The sequence below is a fragment of the Leopardus geoffroyi genome, chromosome C1 (genome assembly GCF_018350155.1).
Source record: "Leopardus geoffroyi isolate Oge1 chromosome C1, O.geoffroyi_Oge1_pat1.0, whole genome shotgun sequence".
NCBI lineage: Eukaryota > Metazoa > Chordata > Mammalia > Carnivora > Felidae > Leopardus > Leopardus geoffroyi.
This window is the reverse complement of record NC_059328.1, coordinates 65,189,397-65,206,360: the sequence shown is the minus strand read 5'-3', so window position 1 is coordinate 65,206,360 and position 16,964 is coordinate 65,189,397. Positions and strand designations below refer to the sequence as shown.

Genomic DNA, 16,964 nt, shown 5'->3' with positions numbered 1-16,964 from the left:
CTTCAGCTCAGGTCATGATCTCACGGTTTGTGAGTTTGAGCCCCACATGGGGCTCTCTGCTGTCAGCAGAGAGCCTGCTTCGGATCCTCTGTCCCCCTCTTTCTCTGCCCCTCCTCTGCTCTCTCTCTCCCAAAAAAATGAATAATCTAAAAGAGAGAGAGAGAGAGAGAGAGAGAGAAAGGAAAAGAGAGAAAATGGATTTGGGGATGAAGGAGATACAAGTTAAAATCTCACATTATTATATACACCTTTTGGACAAGTTAATTAAGCCCTTAAAGCCTCCAGATCTGTAAAATGGAGATGATATCTAAATTCCAGGGTTACTTTGAGGATTACAGACATTTTATGTATAAAGGACATAAATAATACCTTAAACACAGTGAACACTAGGTATAATTGCTACTTCTCATACATCTGTGCCACATCCTTCCCTATATATAAATGTAAAATTACACTATACTCCTCCCATCTGAGATACCACTCACTTTAACATGTAAGCAAGTTTTGCAAACACTGAAATGTAAAAAATGATCATCTTGGATTTAATGAAATACATTATAGCTTTAGTGAACTAAATGCTACTTTCCACACACACCTTTTTCTTCAGTACAATGAAGTACATATTGCATTAGAAACAAATATTAAAAATAAAGGGATTGTTCCCATGGAAATGGGATTCCCTAATCATTAGGAAAATGCAAATCAAAACCACAATGATATACCAACTCAGACAGCTTTAGGTAGCTACTATTAAAAAAAAAAAAAAAAAAAAAAAACAGAGAAAGATGTTTCCAAATGACATATCAGATAAAGGGCTAGTATCCAAAATCTATAAAGAACTTACCAAACTCAACACCTGAAAAACAGATAATCCAGTGAAGAAACAGGCAGAAGACATGAACAGACACTTTTTCAAAGAAGACATCCAGATGGCCAACAGACATATGAAAAGATGCTCAATGACACTCATCATCAGGGAAATACAAATCAAAACCAAACTGAGATACCACCTCACACTGGTCAGAGTAGCTAAAATGAACAAATCAGGAAACTATAGATGCTGGCGAGGATGTGGAGAAACAGGAACCCTCTTGCACTGTTGGTGGGAATGCAAATTGGTGCAGCCACTCTGGAAAACAGTGTGGAGATTCCTCAAAAAATAAAAAATAGAACTACCCTATGACCCAGTAATAACACTACTAGGAATTTACCCAAGGGATACAGGAGTGCTGATATATAGGGGCACATGTACCCCAATGTTTATAGCAGCACTTTCAACAATAGTCAAATTATAGAAAGAGCCTAAATGTCCATCAACTGATGAACAGATAAAGAAGATATGGTTTATATATACAATGGAACACTACTTGGCAATGAGAAAGAATGAAATCATGCCATTTGCAGCAACATGGATGGAACTGGAAGATATGCTGAGTGAAATAAGTCAGTCAGAGAAGGACAGATATCATGTTTTACTCCTATGTGGATCCTGAGAAACTTACCAGAAGACCATGGGGGAAGGGAAGGGGTAAAATAGTTACAAACAGAGAGGTAGGGAGGCAAACCATAAGAGACTCTTAAATACAGAGAACAAACTGAGGGTTGATGAGGTTGGGGGAGAGGAGAAAATGGGTAATGGACACTGAGGAGGGCACTTGTTGGGATGAGCACTAGGTGTTGTGTGTAAGCGATGAACCACAGGAATCTACCCCAAAAACCAAGAGCACACTTTACACACTATATGTTAGCCAATTTGACAATAAATTATATTTAAAAAAAAAACAAAAAAAACAAAAACAGAAAATAACAAGTGTTGGTGAGAATGTGGAGAAATGGGAACCCTTGTGCACTGCTGGTAGAATGAAAACTGGCAGAGCCACTATGGAAAACAATATGCCAGTTCCTCAACAAATTAAAAATAGAATTACCATGTGATCCAGAAATTTCACTTCTAGGTATATATCCAAAAGAACTGAAGGCAGGGACTTGAGTAAATATTCATACAGTCATGTTCATAACACCATTATTCACAATAGCCAAAAGATAGAAGTAACCCAAATGACCTGTGATGGATGAACAGATAAATAAAATGCAGTGTATACATAAAATCAAGTGTTATTCAACCTGGGAAAAGAAAGAAATTCTGACGTGCTACAAAATGGATGAATCTTGAGGACATCATGCTAAGTAAAATAAACCATTCCCCCAAAGACAAACATTATATAATTCCATTTATGAGGTACTTAGAGTAGTCAAATTAGAAACAGAGAGGGAATGGAAAGTTGTTATTTAGTGGCTGTACAGTTTCAGATTTGCAAGAAGTTCCAAAGATTGGTTGCACAACAATATACCTAACGCTACTGAACTATACATTTTATAATGGTTAAAAAGGTAAATTTTATGTTATGTATATTTTACGCCTATAAAACAAAATTAAAGGACTGTGATGAGAACAGGTCCACTTCAATAACATAATTCACTGAAAATATTTTTTTTTTACTTTATTTTGATTTGAGAGAGAGACACACAGAGAGAGAGTATGAGAGGGTAGAGGGGCTGAGGGAGAAAGAGAGACTCCCAAGCAGGCCCTACACTCAACACAGCCCAACGTGGGGCTCGATCCCACAACCCTGGGATCATGACCTGAAATCAAGAGTTGGGACACTCAACTGAGTAACCCAGGCACTCCATCACTGAAAATAGCTTTAATGGACTATGTAAATTCACTTAAGGAGGACTATTTATTTTTAAGTTTGTTTGTTTATGTATGTATGTATCTCTACACCCAGCATGGGACTTGAAACTCACAACCCCAAGATCAATAGTCACTTGCTCTTCCAAGTGAGCTGGCCAGGCACCTCAGTACTATTTTTTTTTTTTTCAAGTAATGAAATCTCCTTTTAAAAAATTTTTTTTAATGTTTATTTATTTTTGAGAGACCGAGAGAGACAGAGCACAAGCAAGGGAGGGACAGAGAGAGAGGGAGACACAGAATCTGAAGCAGGCTCCAGGCTCTGAGCTATCAACACAGAGCCCGATGGCGGGCTCAAACCCATGAACTGTGAGATCATGACCTGAGCCACCCAGGCGCCCCTACAATTTCCTTTTAAAAGTTATGAATATGAGAGGAGCCTGGGTAGCTCAGTCGGTTAAGCAGCCGACTTTGGCTCAGGTCATGGTCTTGTGGTTCGTGGGTTCGAGCCCCACATCAGGTTCTGTGCTGACAGCTCAGAGCCTGGAGCCTGCTTTAGGTTCTGTGTCTCCCTCTCTCTCTGCTCCTCCCCCACTCATGCTCTGTCTCTCTCTCTCAAAAAAAAAAAAAAAAACATTAAAAAAATTTTTTAAAGTTATGAATATGGTAACAAAAAGCCATGAAATAAAAACCAAGTAAGTTTTATTTATTTATTTATTTTTTTAATATATGAAATTTATTGTCAAATTGGTTTCCATACAACACCCAGTGCTCATCCCAAAAGGTGCCCTCCTCAATACCCATCACCCACCCTCCCCTCCCTCCCACCCCCCATCAACCCTCAGTTTGTTCTCAGTTTTCAACAGTCTCTTATGTTTTGGCTCTCTCCCACTCTAACCTCTTTTTTTTTTTTTTTTTTCCTTCCCTTCCCCCATGGGTTTCTGTTAAGTTTCTTAGGATCCACATAAGAGTGAAACCATATAAACCAAGTAAGTTTTAAACCACATTAATAAACATTTTAAAGTTTTTGGTTTCTATTTTTTGTTTTTATTTCGAGAAATAGAACACGTGAGCGTACACATATACCAATGGGGAAGGGCAGAGAGAAAGGGAAATGGAAAGAAAGAGAGAATGCCAACCAGGCTTTTTGCTGCCAGCACAAAGCCTGGTGTGGGGCTCAAACTCATGAACTATGAGATCACGACTTGAGTAGAAACCAAGAGTAGGACACGTAACTGACTGAGCCACCCAGGCATCCTAAACTACCTTAATAAACATTTTGACTGAACCATTTAAAACTTCAATTGAAATTTAAATACTATAAACAAAATACTATGCTCTGAGCAATAAACTTATTCGACTTCATGTTTTTTGTTTGTTTACCTGGGAGAGAGAATAGTACCAGGACAGAGGAAGATCAAACACTCTTAGTACTGCAGTCTTCAAGGAAAACTGTGATTCGCTTACTGTTTCTTCTGACATGACTCCTCTTACAACCTTCATTAAATGAAACATAAAAACATATTAGCCATTAAATGAAAGATACAAATTGAAAATTTAACTCTATCAGTGTTTTCTTTTTGCAGTTAATTATTCATGATATACTTCCCTGAAGAAAATTATGAGCCAAATTTACTCGAGCTAAAAGTTTATTAATCATCAAAGCATCCAAAAAAGAAAATGTGTTAGATTTGAACTATGAGTTCAAGTAGCACATTTTCCTTAGAAAATTACAGGTCCTAGATTCTCTCTTTTCTGCTTAAATAAATATTTCAGCTTTTTAAAAAAATTTCAGTTTATTTATTTATTTCTGGGGGGAGAGGGAAAAGAGACAGAGAGAATAAGAGCGAGAGCGAGAGCGAGTGAGAGAGAGAGAGAGAGAGAGAGAAAGAGAGAGAGAGAGAATTCCAAGCAGGCTACACACCGGTCAGCATAGAGACCGATGTGGGGCTCACTCAGGAACTGTGAGATCATGACCCTCATCGTGGGAAACAGAACACCACAATTACCATAGGCGCATATTCATTCAGGCTCCAAGATCTCTGAGAAAACGTGAGATGGTAAGGTTAAAAATAACCTGAAAGGACTTGAGTGAATTGCCCTTGGAAAATGTGGTCTGTTCTTTAGTATGCAGATAGGGATGTTTTGCTTAAAGGAAGCCAGCTGTATATAGCACAGTGCACTCACTCCCTTTGTCTTTGCCTCTATCGTAAAGATTCTTACCGGAACATATGTATCTGCAAGGCTGCTCTCGTACACAACATACATGTACGATAGCTGAATCAGATGTACACCATTGACATGCTTTGCTAAGCTTTCTGTTGTTAATCATTGCTGATCTGTTTTTCCTGAAAACGTATATAAGATGTACAATAAACCTCGGTACCTAGGGTTGTTGGCTCCGGTCCCCTGTGCCTCGTTATACTGTTGTCTCTTTTTCTCAGTTCCTTCGCCATCCCAGGTCCATGGCCCTTTGAGGCCAACATCAGATACTAAACCAACTGAGCCACCTAGGCACCCCAATATTTCAGCTTTTAAATAAAATTTAAAACCTATTTCTTCCCACTTATTTCCTTCAAATAACAGGAGGTATAGGTACTGAAAGGAACCTGATTGGAACCATGACTCCTGGGGCTAGAAAGTAACCTCAGTTCACTGAACTGAACTTCTGAACTCAGGCACTTATTCTCCTACTATTCCATTTTAAAGATGTTCAAAGAAATGCTACATGCATGCTATGAAATTTTAATATTGTTTTAATGCCTATTTCTATTGAAACCAAAGAAAGAGAAGTCAGATAAGAGAAGTCAGAGGTCTACAGAGAAAGCAGCTATCTCTCATAAAGGCCCTTAAGGGTAGCAGAACTTTCACAGACATGATGGTTCAGGGTCTGGGTCTATGCTTTTCAAAGCCAGAAACTCAATTTTATCTGCGTACCCAGTTGGACACACAATAAACAAATTCACATAGTACTGATGTATAAATCAGCTTACATATTTATTCATTTATAATAAGGAAATACACTAGTCAAAAAAATACTTATATATGTCATCAAGACATACCCTCTGAAATAAAACACTGTAGGAGCTAGGGGCTCCTGCGTGGCTCAGTCAGTTAAGTGCCCAACTCTTGATGTCAACTCAGGTCATGAGCTCACAGTTTGTGAGTACAAGCCCTCCACAGAGCTCTGCTCCGTGCTGACATGAGGAGGTTGCTTCGTATTTTCTCTCTCCCTCTCTCTCTGTCCCTCCCCTGCTCACGCTCTCTCTTTCAAAATAAATTTTAATACCATTAAAAAAAAAATGTAGGATCTAAATTCATACATTAAAAAGTTTGCCTGGTAAACACAAAATTAATGGAACCTAAGGAATATTTTATCTAGGCCAATTAAAAGCCTGACAACAGTCTCTGGTACACAAGAGGGTAGGCTTTTCCAGTAACCAGAATTTACGTCTACCAAATTTAATATTTCTTTTCCTTGAATAGGGCTATATAAACATTACTAAAGAGAAAATAAAAATCAAAAATCTTCCAACAAAAGCTTATTGGCTAGGGGCTCCTGGGTGGCTCAGTCCAACTCAATTTCAGCTCAGGTCATGATCTCATGGTCGTGATATCGAGCCCCGCATGGGACTCCTCACTGGGCACGGAACCTGCTTCAGATTCTTTCTCTCCCTCTCCCTCTGCCACTCCCCTGCTTCCCAGCATGCTCCCCGTTCAAAAAAGAAAAAAGAAGGGGAAAAAAAAAGCTTATTGGCTATACTTTCAGTCCCTTATTTCTGCATATATCTCTGTGCTTTTTGCAGACTCCAGACCACTTTCTGTTAATATGCAGACTACCCTTTACTGTTAATATCTTTTTTTTTTCAGGCAAGCATCAAAACCATTAAGTAGTAGTATCCTTTCAAGAAAAACAGTAATACTAAGGGTAGGTTACTGCTACTGACACCTTATTTATTCCCTACTAGCGACACTCACGGAGTGTAAACTTAATCCCCCTTCACACATACTCTAATTACAATGTTTAGACCCAGTATAATTCTTTCTAATTTTTTTTAATTAATTATTATTTTTTTTAATGTTCTGAATCAGAGGCAGGCTCCAGGCTCTGAGTTGTCAGCAGAGAGCCCAACCGCCGGGCCTGAACTCACAGACCAAGAGATCATGATCTGATCACGATCTGAGCCGAAGTCGATGCTTAACCCACTGAGCCACCCAGGCACCCCTAGACTCAGTATAATTCTGATTGAAGTACACTTATTCCAAGCAACAAACTGTGATAGAAACATATTGCTGAGAAATACAAAGGAAATTAAACCTGAGAAAAATGGTCCTCTGGAGAATGAGATTAGGGGTATAAGGTTGTGCAGGGAATCATTCCTTTTCATTATAAGTCTTCTCTAATATTTGATTTTTTTTTTAAGTACCTACATGTATTACTTTTCAAAAACACTACACTAAAGGGGTGCCTGGGTTGCTCGGTCGGTTAAGCCTCTGGCTCTTGATTTCTGCTCAGGTCATGATCTTGAGTTCATGAGTTCAAGCTCTTGAGTTGGGCTCTGCCCTGACAGTACAGAGTGATTGAAAACTTAATAATTAATAACTGAATAACTTTTAAAAAACTAATCATTTCAGTTTCTTCCATAAATACTAATTAAAATAAACACGAAGGCAGTTTAATTATTATTCAAATTTGTAGAAGGCTCTAAAACATCACCAAAACCACTATATTATGTAATTATGTAACCGTTGGCGAGCTAAAAATGTGTGATAGTTTGTTTCTTAAACACCCTAAAATTCTATTCTACAGCTTGCTTTATAATTTAAGCAATAATGAAAGTCCAAATACCCCTCCCCAAACTGACGTGAAACGTAAACTCATGCACCCGAACTGAGTAAATAAAACACAGCAAAAATATTTAGTTGCAATAACGATAAAATAACAATAATAATAAAGGTCTGTGCAAGAGCAAGATCTTTTGGAGTCCTCCTTCCACAATATAAATGTGGAACAACTTTGTTTACAAAAGGGCCCTGAGGCCACAATCCTCCCTATGCTCTATTATTCTCTGAAAGCACCAGCAAAGAAAGAGTAATCTTCCTCATTCAAAAACCACTCCCTGCTCAAACCACTGGCATTCACGCAAAAACTTGGACCACGCTAGCGGCCCTACCTCCACCAGGACCCTCACCCCCGACCTCCACAAGCACTATCCTCAGCGGTCTTCCTTTTTTTTTTTTTTTTTTTTAACCAAGGGACCAGAAAAGTGGACTCTCGCTCGGCTCGCACGCCCAGACCCTCGGTTGGGCTCTGAGCAGTAGTCGGGAGCCCACCCTGATTCAGCGCTCCCCTTGCGGGCCTCCCTCCGGCGTGCGGACTTCTCTGGCTTTCTGTTCCTTCACCCGCCCTGGGATTCCCGAGGGCCAAGGCTGGGGCTCCTACCCGCGCCCCACCACGCCCCACCCTGCTTGCCTCGGCCCCCGCGGGCTACACGACCCCACCCGCCCCTACGCCCTCCCCCTCCACCCTTTTACCTGGTGCTACAGGTCAGGTGCTGCGGACTCACGCCTGCTTCCCAGCCGCAGCCCAGCACTGAAGAGCCGCCTGGCCGCGGGGGCGGAGTCCTTCCGGGGTCAGAAGTGGGAAGGTGGAGAGAATGTGGCGGGGGCCTTGTAGCCTTTCAGCGTGAGGGGCTACGTGTGAAGCCGCTCTCGCCATTTTTGTGTAGGGTAGAGGCTCCTGCCTTGGCAAATGAGTTCTAAAGACTGCCTAAGAACTGCATTGTTGCAATGTTGTCAACTGGTATCGTAGTTTGTAACCTTTTGAGGGATGTAGGTCTAGTCAGCGAATCTGGTGCCCTGTGGGGATTTTACCCCAGAAGAATGCACATAGACTCTTACAGACGCTCATACATTATTAAAAGAAAAACATATGTACAGTATATACAAATTCAGATGCCCGAAACCAATCCATGGATCCCGAATTAAGAACTTCTACTCTAGATCCGCCGCACCTAAACTAATGAATGTTAAGTTCATTAGTTTATTGATTGAATGAAGTTATTGATTTCAATTACTCTCCATGTTTCCACTGAATTAAAATATGTAAATATGGCCACCTATGAGTTGTCAGGCAGGGTATTCACTGCTCTTAGGTTCTAATACAGAGAAAACAAGGAGGGGGGGAGCGTGGAGAATGACAATAAAAAAAGATGCTGTTTCTATTTGCAGTCTTGAGTCAAAACATTCCATCAGAACTGCAGATTTAAAAATTCCAATTACTGATCATATTTGTGGTGAAATGTCCAAATAATTTTGTAAGGATAGCTAAAACATGACAGCAGATGTTACTATTCCAACCTAAGGAACAGGAATGAATAATCATTTCTATTAGTTTTCAAAATTCCTATTTAGTCAAATGGAAACTAGGAAATGACAATACTGATGTGTGACATCACTAGATGAATAATAACCGAAAGTGCACAGAGTTCTTGGTGAAAATATTTTGCACTTTTTAAGTAAATGGAGGTATTGACATTTGAAGAACCTGGAATGTGTAAGGTTTTTTGTTTATTCTCCCAGTCTCCTTTCTGCTGCCTCCTCCCTACATCCCACAACTTACATTCAACATAATGGGAACAGCAGTAGTAATGATAAGTACCACTTAAAGCAACTTTACTGACAACATTATCTCTTTGAATTCCACAATAGACATTATGAAAGAGATATTTGTACATACTGGTTATGGATTTTACTCTTTAACAAGGGAATAAGAAATGCATATTTTCTTTATTTTCCTAAATCAGTGTAAATTGCTCCAAGCCCCCCTTCTCCTGGGTTGGCAGATTATTTGCTAAAATTCATGAAGGGAAACCTCACTAAAGTGGACATGAGGTGCTACAAGGAGAGTGGAAGGGGAAAATGTACCACTCGATGTCAATTAGAGAAAGAATCATCAATCACAAGCCCCAATAAGGAAAGAATACACTGTATCTCCTACAAGAAATCCACTACTACCCCTACAATTCAGCCAGTGAGAAGCCATCATCACCCCGAATCCTTGCTTTTCTCCAAAGGACTTTTGTTCAAAACAACCCCTCCCAACTTTCTCCTTCTCCATAAAATAATGTTCTTCTCCTGTGTTTGTCAGACTTGCTTATGGTTTGCCATAGCTTGCTTGTCCCAAATTGCAATTCTCTGTTATTCCTAAATAAAACTGTGTTTGCTGATAAAATAATTGACTTTTATTTTTAAGGTTAACATGCAATGTTAGTCATTAGTAGGTATATCAGTTAGGATGCTGCTAGCTAGAAGCAAAAAACAAAAACAAAACACAAGTAGTTTGTTTAATAATGGCTTAAACCATAGGACAGAGTATTTCACATGGATGCAGCATCAGGCAGGCAGAGTCTCATATTTGCATATGATGTCACAAGCTATCTTAGCCCAGGGGGAAAATGGGTCTTGGTTAATTCTAAAGGTCTGTCCCTCACCCAAAGTGAGGGGAATCACTAATCAACCATTAATGAATGTGGGAGATCCTATATGCATAGTATCAAAACAATACTGTAGTTTCAGACTGCCTGAGTTCGAATCCTTTGTCTGCCACTTACTAGGTATGTGATCTTAGGCCAGAAACTTAACCTCATTATGCCTCAGTTTCCTCATTGGGGTGTTGGGAGATAAATGTAATAGTATTTGTAAAGCACTAAGATTCTTATATAAGTTTTTAACTTGGGTTACTTGTAACTCCATGGGCTCTGAGGATAAAACTTTATCTCCATATAATCGGTTTCCTTTGTTATCCTATATATTTTGTTTATGCACGTAAAAACATTACTTTGAGAAGAGAGGCTCTGTCAAAGGGATCCAAGATAACAAAAAGTAGTTAAGAACTTAGAACAATCCTGGCACAAAGTTCTAAGATGTATGGCATATTCCGTGGGACTTTTCTACATTCTTTGGCATAAGCTCCAAAGTTAAGAGAAACAGATGCCAAGTGCCCTAAGTATTCTTAAAAAGGATGCTAGACCAACTCCACAAGGCATGTTAGGAGAATGTGAAGCTGATTTAGCAATCCTCAGTACTCACATACCTCCAGGGAATGATATGGCAGAATTGATCAAAGAAAACGGAAAAATGAAAATGCCTACGAGAGAGTTTTCTGGAGTGCTGTGCAATTTCCTCCCCCTCTTCCCGAGTGGGGAGGAAATAACCCATCCTACTCCCACCTCAAGCCAAGTGAAGGAATTTTAAGAAACTCAGAGAATTTGACTTCCATGTCCTGTAGCATATGTCACCTGAAAAGTCTAAAGACAATAGACTATCTCAAGAGGCCTTTGATGGCAGAGCAAATACAGAGGGCTGCAGTGGCAGTGGCCTGTACTTGCAATTCTGCAAGAAAAATTATCCTATGGGCCAAATGAATGCCACAGAAGGTAGCCAGGCTTGAATTACCTTAATAGTTGTTATCTTTGAACCAGGAACTAAGTAGACTATCCAAATGGTTAGCCACAGATTTTTTTCCCCTCCATATTAGAAAAATACAGTGAGAGGTTCCCAGCAAGGGGGGCAGTCATTGTGGAACTCACAAAAGGGCTATAAGAAAAAAGCCAGAATTTAGGAGTGAGCCACGCGCAGAAGGCACCCAAGTCAGATTGAACGCACTGACTGCATATATCTGGTATTTCATTTAGGATATTTAGGCTCACTGCTCACTCTAACTGACACAGTAAATGGCCAATGAACTTCATAAATTATTGGTGGAAACAGCATTTATCAAGTGAAAATATTAAGCCTGACCAAAGTCTAGCATTTTAGTTAAAAACAATCACATCACCTAAATAGATTAATTCTTTTAGGTAATTCATATATCCAATTACTTTTTCCATTAACTGCTAAAATCTGGCAGAGTTCCCAGAAATAACTCAGGTCCTCCTTTTAAATCCATAAAATGCCAAAGGGTATATAATGGCCATTATATCCTTGTTCTCATTATCCACCCAGGAGTGTTTGGCAGGCTCCTCTACAAGTCTCAACTAAGCTGATCAAGGCATTTAGAACTCAGACTATGGTTCTAGATGCTAATTTAGAACATTTAGTCCATATACATCCAAATATTACAGATTCAGTTCCTCAAAATTATAAGTGTAGTGATACCATATGACCCAGAATTCCTACATAATACACAAGAGAAAGTAGAAGATACATTCACATAAAAACTTGTACACGAGGGGTTCCCCAGTGGCTCAGTCTGTCAAGCATCCAACTTCAGCTCATGATCTTATGGTTTGGAGCCTGCTTGGGATTCTCTCTCTCCCTCTTTCTCTCTCCCCTTTCCCCACTTACATGCACTCACTCTTTCTGTCTCAAAATAAATAAATAAACTTAAAAAAAAGTTACTTTGGGGTGCCTTGGTGGCTCACTTGGTTGAGCATTTGATTCCTGATTTCAGCTCAGGTCATGGTCCCATGGTTGTGGGACTGAGCCCTGCATCAGGCTCCCTGTTGAGTGTGGAGCCTGCTTAAGATTCTCTCACTCTCTTCGTCCGCTCCTCTCCCCAACTTTTGCATTCTATCTCTAAAATAGATTTTTAAATAAATAAATAAATAAATAAATAAATAAATAAATAAAAGTTATTTGACACAAAGGCACCTGTGTCAGTTGAGCATCTGACTAAGGCTCAGGTCGTAATCTCACAGTTCATCAGTTTGAGCCTGGCATCAGGATCTCTATTGTCAGCACAGAGCCTGCTTCTGATCCTCTGTCCCTTTCTCTCTCGGCCCCTCCCCTGCTCACACTCTCTCTCAAAAGTAAATAAAACATTAAAAAAAAAAAAAGAACAAGAACAATAGAATTAAAATTAAAACACATGGAAACAAGAGTTCCTATTTTGCATATTTGGAAATTAAAACATTTCAAAAGTCTAGAAAACCATACTATTTTTAAAAAGAGTTGCATCTGTTTTCTATATATTTAAATGAGAAACATTTTGTAAAGTATAAGAAAATTACTATCTTAATTTAGAAATATATTTTATATAGTTAGAAAATATATTTTATGTTTCTTTCATAATTTCATATTCACTCATCTTCTTCCATAGCAGGTTTATTGATTTGTCCATTCTTATACATTGTGGCATGTACTGTGCTGAATGCTGGAAAAATAAGAAAAATCCCTGCTCACAGTTTGGTTCAGGAGATGGAAAAGTGAATAAATCACTGTGGTGTATAATAATGACACCACAGTGTATAATTTATAACTAGAAGTTTAATATCACTAAAGAATATTCCATAAAAGAAAGGGTCCAAATGGCCTTAAGAAGTTGAAGTTTGCTTCTCCCAGGAGGTGACCCTTGAAGGATGTGAAGTTCACTTTTAAGAGAAAGAGTAAAAGGCAAAAAGTCATTCTATGCTTAGGGTTAAGGAAAGCAGCACTAAATAAAAAAGGCAAGGAGCAGGGGCACCTAGGTGGCTCAGTCGGTTAAGTGACCTCAGCTCAGGTCATGATCTCACAGTCTGTGATGCCTGAGCCCTGCGTCAGGCCCTCTGCCGACAGCTCAGAGCCTGGAGCCTGCTTCAGATTCTGTGTCTCCCTCTCTCTCTGCCCCTCACCTGCTCATGCTCTGTCTCTTTCACTCTCAAAAATGAATAAACGTTAAAAAAATTTTTTTTAAAAGGCGAAGAGCAAATGTTTTGCCCTTTAGGAGAATGAAATGTAGGGGCGCCTGGGCGGCTCAGTCGGTTAGGCGGCCAACTTCGGCTCAGGTCATGATCTCGCGTTCAGGGAGTTCAAGCCCCGCGCCAGGCTCTGTGCTGACAGCTCAGAGCCTGGAGCCTGCTTCAGATTCTGTTTCTCCCTCTCTCTGACCCTCCCCTGTTCATGCTCTGTCTCTCCCTGTCTCAAAAATAAACGTTAAGAAAAAATTTTTTTTTAAAAAAGGAGAATGAAATGTAAATTCAAAGAGCTTGAGGATTGCACGTGTTTGATAGGGTGTAACAAAAGATGAGATAAGAGGAGAAAATCTGGGTGGAACTAATGCCACCAGGGGCTAGGATGAGGCAAGCAAGGTGCCTAAGGTACACAGGTGCTCTGTTTTAGGCAAGTGCAAGGTCCTTAGATATTGCACTTTAGGTACCTTGCTTATCTCATCCTAGGCCCTTGATGAGAAACAAAACAAGACAAAACAAAACAAAATAAAACACTTTTGGGGCAACAAGGACTCATTAAAGAGTTACAAGATGGGATTTATGTTTTAGAAAGAGTTATGTTCAGAATAATAACATTAAATTAGAGGAGAGGCTAGAGTCAGAAAGACACACAGCCATCAAAGTAATCTAGGTAAGAATGAAGAGGATCTGTACAGAGGAACCTTCTTAGGTTCTCTCCCCCATGGAGTCAGTTGAACATCTATTGATTTTTTTTTTCTTCTTTTTTTTAAAGTTTATTTATTTGTTCTGAGAGAGAGAGTGAGAGAGAAGAGGGTCAGAGAGAGAGGAAGAGAGAAAAGAGAGACAGAGAGAGAGAATCCCAAGCAGGGCTCAGTCTCACAAACTGTGAGATCATGACCTGCATGGAAGTCAAGAGTTGGATGCTTAACTGACTGAGCCATCTAGGCAGTCCCTTTTTTAACTTTTTGAGGAACCTCCATACTGTTTTCCAGAGTAGTTGCACCACTTTGCATTCCCACCAACATTGCAAGAGCATTCCCCTTTCTCTGTATCCTCACCAACACCTGTTGTTTCTTGTGCTGTTAATTTTAGCCATTCTGACAGGTGTGAGATGATAACTCATCATGTTTTTTTTTTTTTAATTTTTAGTGTTTTATTTATTTATTTTTATTAAAAAAATTTTTTTAACGTTTATTTATTTTTGAGATAGGGAGAGACAGAGCATGAACGGGGGAGGGTCAGAGAGAGAGGGACACAGAATCTGAAACAGGCTCCAGGCTCTGAGCAGTCAGCACAGAGCCTGACGCGGGGCTCGAACTCCCTGACCGCGAGATTGTGACCTGAGCCAAGTCGGACGCTTAACCGACTGAGCCACCCAGGCGCCCCAGTGTTTTATTTATTTTTGAGAGAGAGAGACAGGGCATGAATGGGGCGGGGGCGCGCGGAGCAGAGACAGAGAGGGAACACAGAATCTGAAACAGGCTCCAGGCTCTGAGTTGTCAGCACAGAGCCTGATGTGGGGTTGAAACAGAATGGTGAGATCAAGGCTTGAGCTAAAGTCTGACACTTAACTGACAGCCACCCAGATGCCCCTCATCGTGTTTTTTTGTTTTTGTTTTAATGTTTATTTCTGAGAGAGAGAGTACGAGTGGGGGTGGGGCAGAGAGAGAGGGAACAGATGATCCAAAGCAGGCTCTTTGCAGAGAGCAGAGAGCCTGACTCGGGGCTTGAACTCACAAACTGTGAGATCATGACCTGAGCTGAAGTTGGACACTCAACTCACTGAGCCACCCAGGCGCCCCTCTGATCTTGGTTTTGATTTGTATTTCCCTGATGATGAGTGATGTTTGGCATCTTTTCATGTGTCTGTACACCATTTGGATGTCTTCTTTGGAAAAATGCCTAGTCATACGAGAAGGTGTATGTTTTGATATGACCATTTCAATTATCTTCCTTCTCCTTCTTCCTAACTCTATTTCTTTTCTTCTTTTTCCCCTTCACTTCTTCTCCCCCACCATTTTTACTTTGATTAAATGTAAAATGTACACATTAAAAAATATTGCATATTGATGAGAGCCTCTTTCATATGCTTAACAGACTGAGCCACCCAGGTGTCCCATCACTCTTAGATCTTAACAAAGGATGGGGCGCCTGGGTGGCGCAGTCGGTTAAGCGTCCGACTTCAGCCAGGTCACGATCTCACGGTCCGTGAGTTCGAGCCCCGCGTCAGGCTATGGGCTGATGGCTCAGAGCCTGGAGCCTGTTTCCGATTCTGTGTCTCCCTCTCTCTCTCTGCCCCTCCCCCGTTCATGCTTTGTCTCTCTCTGTCCCAAAAATAAATAAACGTTGAAAAAAAAAATTTTAATAAAAAAAAACAAAGGAGTCATATTTAAAACATTAGGTATTTGATTTTTAAAAATAAAAATTAACCACATTGCTGATATCCTATAGCATGTAAACTGCAATATTTTGAAATATGCTGAAAAAAAAGGGAGGAGTGGTAGTGCCATGGGCACCCTCCAAATTGTGAAATCTCCATTCTCTCTCCATGAATCCAGGGTAGGTGACCATTCATAGTGAGGTCTTTGTGTCAATCTCTACATAGCTAGCAAAGGTTCATTTTTTCCACTTTTATCATAAAAACAGAAGTAGAAGCTCCCATATCTTCTACTTGATTCTGATGGAGATTGAGCATCTTGCATAGCACTTGGCTATGTGCTTCTATTTTGGAGACCACAAAGTTAGAGGTAATTGGATATATGAAACTGGCAATTTTAACAATAATTTCCATTAATTTAACTGCTTTTATTGTTTGTGTAGCAATCAATTGATCACATTTAAGCTAAATAAATTAGAAGGCAGGTCTCTTCCAGTACTCTAGGCACTAAGCAGATACTAAGGTTTCAATAATTGATTTTGATTTTGGCCTTAGGGGAAAACAGGAGAGATGAATTTCTCCTTTGCAGATGTAGACAAGTAAAGACAATTACTTTCAGAGACTCTAAGTCCTAAGAAGTTGAAAGTAGAAGGAGAAAACAGTGTTGAATCAAGTTGTAAAGGGGCCCCTGGGTGGCTCAGTTAAGCGTCTGATTTGGGCTCAGGTCAAGATCTCACAGTTCACCAATTCGAGTCCCGCCTCTGGCTCTGTGCTGACAGTTCAGAGCCTGGAGCCTGTTTCAGATTCTGTGTGTCTCCTTCTTTCTCTGCCCCTCCCCTGCTCACGCTCTGTCTCTCGCCCTCAAAAAAAAAAAAAAAAAAAAAAAAAAAAAAAAAAAAAAAGTTGTCTAATGTTTCTTTGCCTAAGGTTGGAAACCTGAGGCCCTTCAGCAGCCAGGCTTAATGCAAATTCTCTAATGTATTGAGACAAGACCTGCTAAAGGCCGTATAGCGTGAATGCAGAAGAGCGGGAGAACACGTGTAAAAACAAGAGCCCAAAGCCTAAAACTGCTCTGCTTTGTACTCAGTTCCAGTACCCAAACTACTAAGTAAGCCCTGATCCTGAGGGCAGGCCTGGGTCTCCGCACCTGGTCCCTACCGCCGCGGCCACGCCCTGGGGGCGGGGCGGGGTATCTTTGCAGCTCCGCCCCTTCCCTCCCAACCGC

The 16,964-nt window shown here is 40.2% G+C and overlaps 1 protein-coding gene across 2 annotated transcripts in view; it reads right to left on the bottom strand.

Annotated features, from left to right (window-relative positions):
* The window catches only part of MIGA1 (mitoguardin 1), a 106,196-nt gene extending 97,850 nt beyond the window's left edge, over positions 1-8,346 (bottom strand). For both annotated transcript variants that reach the window (XM_045477920.1, XM_045477921.1), the window contains exons 1-2: positions 8,228-8,346; positions 4,076-4,189 (exon numbers count right to left, since the gene is read on the bottom strand). In XM_045477920.1, the coding sequence (XP_045333876.1) occupies positions 4,076-4,174 (99 nt within the window). In that variant the 5' untranslated portion in view covers positions 4,175-4,189; positions 8,228-8,346. The remainder of the gene's footprint in view (positions 1-4,075; positions 4,190-8,227) is intronic.
* Positions 8,347-16,964: the final 8,618 nt, after the last annotated feature.